This window comes from Fukomys damarensis, unplaced genomic scaffold, assembly GCF_012274545.1.
Source record: "Fukomys damarensis isolate Sample0158 unplaced genomic scaffold, DMR_v1.0_HiC HiC_scaffold_31, whole genome shotgun sequence".
NCBI lineage: Eukaryota > Metazoa > Chordata > Mammalia > Rodentia > Bathyergidae > Fukomys > Fukomys damarensis.
In genome coordinates this window covers 21,083,391-21,091,875 of record NW_022900943.1, presented here as the reverse complement: position 1 = coordinate 21,091,875, position 8,485 = coordinate 21,083,391, and the positions used below count along the sequence as shown (strand labels likewise).

The 8,485-nt window shown below is 34.2% G+C and overlaps 1 protein-coding gene across 1 annotated transcript in view; it reads right to left on the bottom strand.

Moving 5' to 3' along the window:
• Positions 1–650: 650 nt before the first annotated feature.
• Positions 651–8,485, bottom strand: part of LOC104863189 (retinal dehydrogenase 1-like) — a 44,125-nt gene continuing 36,290 nt past the window's right edge. Inside the window, exons 11-13 of the mRNA XM_010625532.3 lie at positions 8,106–8,263; positions 5,054–5,128; positions 651–1,177 (exon numbers count right to left, since the gene is read on the bottom strand). Coding sequence (XP_010623834.1) covers positions 1,105–1,177; positions 5,054–5,128; positions 8,106–8,263 — 306 coding nt within the window. The 3' untranslated portion in view covers positions 651–1,104. The remainder of the gene's footprint in view (positions 1,178–5,053; positions 5,129–8,105; positions 8,264–8,485) is intronic.

Sequence of the window (8,485 nt, the reverse complement as noted above, 5' to 3'; positions counted from 1 at the left end):
TGCTTTTGATAAATTATGGAATCTTGTTATTTTGTGATGTAGATACGGGACACAGTCACTCTCAGGTTTCTGTGTTATATTTGGCATTGAAGTTGTAGAATCAAAGAGCTTGAGGTGGTTTCAGATATTATACATAGTAAGAATTGAAATACTAACAATGAGAAAAGAACACCGAAAGATCCCTAATACAGCATCACCAAAGATTTCTCTTGTAACTCTTTTGATAATTTTGTCTGTATTTTGTGGGCTGTTGTTTCTATAGTAGTAGAAAGATTGAAAAGTGTTATTCAACAAATGGCTGCACTTATATAATATTATTATATAATATTTAGCAAAGTTCACTCATTTGATTTGCTGTGAAACTAATGCATTCTTCGGTTATGGTGGCAAGAGTTATAAAGCTGATAAGATTTCTGTAAGCCAAAGTGTATACATCACTCATTTCTTCTAGGATGATAAAAGCTATTGTATCTATCACTGTTTCCTTCTCTCCTCCCCCCAACCCTCCCATCACTTGATTTTTATGTTTAAGTTAATCTTTATAATTACTTAAATACTTTTCTTGAGGGACAGAATAAGCAATTCACTAGAGCCCAAAGGTGTAACGAAAAATAATTCAAAATGAACAAGAGTCATGTAAGGTTGTTTTAATTAGGCTTTATATGCATATTACAGTAAAATATCTCATTTGACAAGCAGTCATGACATTTGAGGAAACCCTTCAAGACCCTCCACAGACACCATGATTACTGGGAGCAGAGCCACTCAGGGTCATTAATACAAATGTTAAGTACTTCAAGCAGTCACTGAGGGCAAAGGCCTGAATGACTGTTGGGCCTCTCCTACAGAATGATGATTTCTGACAATATCTACAAAGAAATGTATGTCACTACTGCAAAGCTAGAGATCTAGCATTCAAATCCATCATTTATATCCAAAAGTAAATGATTCTTTCACAATAAGCTCCATGTCTGCTTTTTAATGTATATTATTAATAGTCATATGATAACTGAAAAGTTCAATAATATAAATTTTATGTTAAATTCTAATACCATAGGGACTGGAAGAGATGACAGCTCATTGAAGAGTCCTCACTCCTGTGGATTATGAGTTCTTCTGAGAGATTTTCATTGTGACAGTTTTGATCTCAGTGTATTCATGGAAACCTTCTTCACCCCTACAGGGAAAGAAAATATTACCCATAAACATAGCCATGAAATTATGGAATAGCCCCTGACTTAATACAAATATGTTCTCCCTTATCTATCTAGGGACCATGGAAAATATTTTCCATTCACAATGAAGCTAGCCAAACACAAACTCGTTATACATAAATCTCCTGTGGGAAAAATTCTTTAAAATATCTTTCATTTAAAAAAATTACATGCCCTCATTTGATTTTGGTAAAAATTGTTCATTTTTTACTTTATTTTACTTAATTATAGAAGCTCCAGCTACTCAAAAGAAATTCAGCCCGAAAAGAATTTCATCATCCTTAGTTTCGATTCAGATAAGTAAAGACAGATGTAGGACAAGAGAAGTGGCAATAATGATCACTCAAGGGTAGTTCCGTACAATCATAAACTGAGTCAGAGCCTGCAGGTACCATGTGCTCTCGGCACAGAACTGGTGAGCTGGAAAATGACCACACTGCCATGTTCATTCTAAGGTGCCCTAATCTTTGCAGCTGTAGTTTTTGATTCTTGGCAAAACAAAAGCTTGAACATTATTTTTATTTATTTATTTTTTTGATGGTTTATATCTCTTCTTTTTAGAAAGGAAAGAAGGTAGCGAAGGACCTGATTTCAGTCTTTGGGGCTTTTTACAAATGTTGATATATGGCCTTTATACAGCCTCCTCTGTCCTGTGCCATTTGCTTCTATAACTCTTAAATCCACTTCAAATGATCCTTGATTAACGTGAGTCAATGTGCTTGCACTCTGGTCCCTGGTTTCAGATTTACACCTCCTACCAGTTTTAGAAACTATGATTTGACCTTTATTGAAGCGACAACTAGGTCTGTGCTCAACTATTTTCCTTTGTCTTGATGAGATCAAGTTTTAGGTAAGACTGTGCTTAAAACCATAACACCCACACACATGTAGGTTTACAGAGGAATATGATCTCGATATTTTTTCCCCTCCTTTCTTGTGATATAGACCAGTATGGAGAAGATATCTTTTTCTCCTGCAAAACCTAATTCTCTTTCTGATTGTTTTACTGGGCAATAAAGCTTTTGAAAACACGTCCTAAAATCTTTAATAAGCATATTGATTCATCAATGTAATTAAAGGGTTTGGATGTAGAGAGTATTCGATAAGTACTTTTACCTTCCAGAGTTAGATAAAGTAACTCATGATTTTTACCAGTAGGCTTTCCATTAGATTTTAGCTTACAAGAGCACTTGACACTTTCAGGAGAGTAATGAAATAGGTCCCCTTCCTCAGGATCCCTATACACATAGGTACTATATCCATGATAAACAAAAACATGTTTGCATCTGTCTTTGACTTATTAAATCTATGAGTTATGGCCTGTGCTTGTTAAATCCTCAATTTACAAATCATCCGGAACCTTATTCTAAAGCTGATTATGTTTCACTGTACTGGAATGAACTGCATTCCCACTACAGGCCCACATAACATTCATGCTTTCCACACAAGGCAAACATTGTAAGTAGAGAGGTCCCAGTGACAAGCTCTGTCTAGTTTTCCCTCTGTGCCTAGAAATTAGTTTTGTACAAATAAAGTAAATGCAGTAGAAATTTAAACTCTTGTGTAAGTACAGTTATTCATATTTACTTCCTCTTTTGAAAGAGAAAACTGGGAAAAATGTTTCACCAGCCAAGTCTCAGGTGATCGAAGTTAACATATGTGAAACTCAGTGCAGTTACCCAAAGGAGGGATTTCTACCATTTAAGCCACTCCAGTGCCCACACTGATCAGAGTTTCAAAAGTTACTCAGTGCTACCACTGAACACATTTAGGGGCTCACACAACTATTTGTGGCTTTTTGTGGACTATTTCCCACCGTAAATTATGATTTTCCACCTTTGAGAACAAATTACAGTTAAGTTTTTGGTGGTCATTTGAGGCTATTGCTTCAGTGATTGTTTTAAATCTCTTTTAGCAAATAACTTATTTATAAGTTCATCAATTTATTCAACCAACATTCACAGTAGCATTCTTAGCTGTAATTTTGAAGTAGAGAAATGTTATATTCAACAAAACTGGCATTTTGTCTACTTTAGTTATTTTATACCTCTGGATTATCTTATCAACATTCCCAGGGAAATGTGGTATCGAGAGCCAGGCCAGCAATGAATCACCAACCCTGGAAAGTAATCTGATCATTCTCACTGCTATTTATACAAAGCGATTAGTTTTGCCAAGGAATTCTTCAGTAATGAATATTGTAAAGAGAAGACACTAGAGGAGGAAAACAACCATTTTTAGAGTCCTCACTTTGTGTCAGGTATAAGGTAGTGATTGAATACTGAGTAGGTCATTTCATTGTCATCGTCCTAAGCGGGATACCAGCATCTCTTTTTTAAACACGAGGAGACAGAGGCTCAGACACTGAACGACTAGAACCAGGCCACGTGTCGGGCCAGTGATGCATCAGGACTCAGACGCAGGCCAGTCAGGCTCCCAGCAAGTTTGCTCTCTGTCTGCGCACTTCCCGTCCTTCAGCACTGTCTGTGAGCCCACAGCGTTCTGAGGATGGCCTTGCTTTTCACCAGGCCATTGGTGAGATCCAAGCCTATTTCCTTGGATTCAGGACATCTTCATCCGGATCGTATTTCACTTGAAAGTCCTACGTCCCTAATTTCATGAAGTATAAACTTCCAGTCTATTAATTAATTCATAACCGTGTTTGGATGTTTTGAAATATGTCTTTTCACAATCTCCTCCTGCCACCGCAGTTATACAGAAGATGGAAAACTGTGTCACGTGTCTAGGACTCCTAGAGCCTTATGACAGGAAGTAGGTAATGAATGTGTACTGAGAATGTGGGTAGTTTATTCTATCCTTCTTCCACTTCTCCACTTCCCCAAAAGTATTTATTTCATTGTGATTTTTCTCGTTAAGGTAAATTACAATGTTTACAGCTATATTAACACAGGCATGGCTTTTAGAAACTGGGACTCATTTTACTTGCTGTTAACAAAATGTAAAGCTTATTTTATTTGATTCCATAATTTGTATATATGCAACTTGTTTTATGAATTATGGAATATAAAATATTCTAATAAATAAAATTATTAAATATGCTTGAACAAAATTAACCAAAGTGCCATAGTTCTTGTATATACATATACATGTGCATATTAAATAATTCTACATGCCTTGCTTTCAAATAGATCTAAAACCTCCCAAATGCAGTTATGTAGAAATATTCTTAATCTAGTCACACCTATAAAACATGTTTTCCTTAAATTTAATTGTGAGTTTATATGTTAGTTCCAAAACTAACTCATTAAGGTAAATTTTAATTTTACAGTCTATATCAATAGTATTTCAATAAATGAGAGCCATGCATCTTAATAATGAAATTACTTTTGGATAAGGCATCTAATTTATTTCAAAGATGTATTCAAAGAAAGTACTCATATATGCACACTTCTTACAATCACCAATTTAGTTCCTATCTTTTTTCTATAACTGTCTCTTGAATAGATTTCATATATATGAAATATATATTATAATATTATATAATACATAATTATATAATATTATATAATCTTATATTATATTATATATATATACACACATATTACAAGCAATTCTAAAATATACAAAAATTCAGTCACCATGTCAAGTGCTTAAAATGGCCCCTTATGGGTAGTAGAAACCTAAAAAATTATATTCTCTTCCATCTATTGGCTTTCTGCACTTACAGATTGAACCAATATTTAATGAGCTTTTTAATGTATCTGCAAGAAAGAATAAAGGCAAGTTTTATCTGTTATAGTGAGCATGGATTAATTATCAGGGAATGAAAATAATTTTTATGAAAGTAAATACTTATCATAAGAGAAAGTTTTTCTTACAGTTCTCGTCCATTTCCAGACATTTTGTATCCACCAAAGGGGCATTGCATGCCTCCTCCGCCATAGCAATTTACCCTGGGGGGCAAAAAAAAAAAGAGATGAAGAATATATATCCTATGAAGTCAATTCTAAGTGGGCGATTTAGAAATCCAAAAAATCAAATTTTTAAAAAGCATTGCAAATTAGAATGCAGAGAGTATATAAACATATGTGTTTAAACACACAGTACCTACAAACAAATAAAATATGTGTGTGCACGGTCAGTTGGGTAGTTCATCATGACCCTGAGAAGTGGTGGTTTGCTATAAAGTATGGAATATCCAATGTGGAAGAGGAAAAGAGGAATATGCTTTGCAAGATACTGGAATTTGTTGTATGGGTGTTCTTTATTGCCTATATTTAATATGCTTTTTAATTCTCTTGAAGTTTATATTCTTATCACACTAAAATCAATTTTCTTTTACAATTGCATTGTGTACAAAATAACCAGTTCACTTCTTTTAATTCATTGGTTAAATAAATTGCTTACAAACAGGCTGTTCCAAAAATTAGATTTAATTATCAATTTAAGAACTCAATTCATTAAAGGTACCTATATCAAGAAATATCATTAGAAAACTGTGTGAAGACTTAAAGAAAAATATTTGTTAGAATTATGTTTGAGAGATTTGCTTTGATTTTGAAATATCATTCAGATGTTTTCTCGGTTAAAACACTATCCTAATTCCCAGGGTTCTCCTACTTGCACTGGGCCACAGGGTTCTTTTCTGTGCCTCATACTGAAGGGATAGTTCATTAATGAAATTTCTGCTCTTAAGAGAGTGTTTGTTCCTCTGCTTTAATTACTCTTTAAATTGAAAAATCAGATCTCTACTTTGAAATTATTGGTAAAATTCCAGCAACTTTGGAGTTCAGTAGTTGTTTTCTAAATTTTAAGCAGCTATTATGATGCCAGAATATTATCATGCTCTAGGATATAAAATATTAAGCATATGTATCCTTTGTTGTAATAGTACAGAAATTCCTGACAGGATACCAGGCCACTCAGTAGGATGCTGTCAGGACCAGCTTTTTTGTTTCAGATTTTTTTTTGTTTGTTTATTTGTTTGTTTTTATCAAGCACTCATGTAATCTGTAACTCCAAAATCAAAAACCCAAAGCTTGCCATTATTAAAGTGTGCAGAAAATAAGTTTTCTATTTTGACTCTAAGCTGAAAATAAAACTATTTTAGTACAAGTTAACAGAAAATGCAGAAATGGTCACTTAGAAAAATTCTACTCAGCCTCTCTAGCACGTTTCCTCAACTGTAAAGTAGAGATGACAACATTCAATAGGGCTGATCCTAGGCCTATGTAAGATTTGCTTGTTGAAGTATTTGGCAAACAGGTAAATCTTAGCAAGTGGAGCTAATATGCAATTGAGCAATGGTAATGTGAAGTTTTGTTAATAATTTTATAATAGGAAAATTCTACATTAATTAATTACTGGTCATACTAACCGTATGAAGGATTTACTTGATTTTGTTTGAGTCTCCAAAATAAAACATTCCAGGCTTTTGAGCAATGGCCCTTAGTGTTAGCTGAACATTAGCATCATACAACATTTTAAAAAATATTCTAAATAAAATATATATGCCCAGACTCAAACAGAGGAACAGGTTATAACTGACATATTTGCTTCATCCGCCCTTGTGCTAAATCTGTTTATTCATATTTAAAGTGAAATAGTGCATATTAGTTACTTTTTATCTGAAATATTTGAGAACAGAAGTGTTTCAGATTTTGGAGTTTTTTAGATTTTGGAATATTTTCATAGAACCAACAGGTAGAGTATGCCTACTTCAAAAATTAAAACTTCAAAATTCTCCAAAACCCGAAAGCTTTTGAGTCTTAGGTTGCTGCATTACAGAGCATTTTGGATTTTGAGGTGATGCATACTCAACCTGTATTAATACAGAGCCAGGGTTTGGATTTGTTTATACTTTAAAGTATGTTTGACTCTCAGTTGTGCTATTTAGTGTGTGATCTTGATAAAATTACTCAACCCCACTAAACTCAATCTTTTTATTGATAATTCGAAGGTAACAAATTGTTGTGAGGTAAAATAAGATGATGAATGTAAAATATACAGTGCATGCCAGGTTGAGTGGTCCATGCTTATGATACCAGCACTCAGGAGGCGGAGGAAGGAGGATCCCAGTTTGCAGTTTGAGACCAGCTTGGACTAGAAATTGAAACACTGTCTTAAATAAACAATACAGTGGACTCAGAGTAAATGTTACCACCATGATGATGCCTCTTGGGCCAGAAAAAAAAAAATTAGAGCTATTAATAGGGATATTTTTTGGTGTCTCTATTTCTTTTTGAACTGGAATATATGTGAGAAAGAAAAAATTTGATGCTATCACCAGGACTGAGGAAACAAAGGGAGGTTTTACAGAACAAAATGTACTGAAAACGGAGACCAGGGACCGAGGACTGGGCAGAGGAGGCAACAGTTTGAGAGGCATAGCCTTGGAATTTACATCTTCTACATTAAAGTGTAAAAGTGGAAGAAATAAAAAAGTTTAAAGATAAAGGAGACGTTCCTAAAAATCCAATACGTTCTTCTAAATTGTGATCTTTAGACATCTCTATTGATCCTAGAGTAAGAATCTGAAGTAAAAATTAAAGGTTTGCATGGGGACAAAATAAGCACTGTCTCAACTAATTTAAAACTACTTAAAAATGAACTTTTAATTTTTTTTTCTTTGTACACTGCATAGTGCTGGAAAATATGTAGTACTACTTGTATTGTGTAAGTCAAACACCCACACAGTACTTTGGCTAGAAATCTCAAAAGGCTAGAAAGAGTTAAAGAAATTATTCCCGTAAGATTTTTCCAATACAACTTTTAGGGGTTTTGTTTGTGTGGGAGGGTTTTTTGTTGTTGTTGTTGTTGTTTTTTTCTACTTCTCTAGCAGGCCATGCAACTTTAAATGAAAAGTTTGAGTTACCCTGTTGATATGGCTAACACTAAAAGGCACAGATTACTTCCAGTCATATGACTTACCACACTGTCCCCGCCTGCAGAGCAGAGGAGACCATCACTGCTTTGTCAAGGTCTTTGGTAAAGACTCCTGCTGCTAAACCATAGGTCGTATTGTTTGCTCTCTTGATCACTTCATCTAAAGATTTAAACTTCATGATTTGTTGCACTGGTCCAAATATCTATACCCCAAGAATGAGTGAAATAAAATAATAGGTTAGGATTAAATATTTTAAAGATAATAGTATAGGTTTGTTGGGTGTTTGTGTGTGTGTGTGTGTGTGTGTGTGTGTACACACTATTTTGCATTGGGTAAGATTTTGTTTCTTATCTTGGATCTGTGTGTATAAACCAAAATCAAGGCTGCAGAAACGGTAGATGAAAGCAGATAACATTCATGAGTT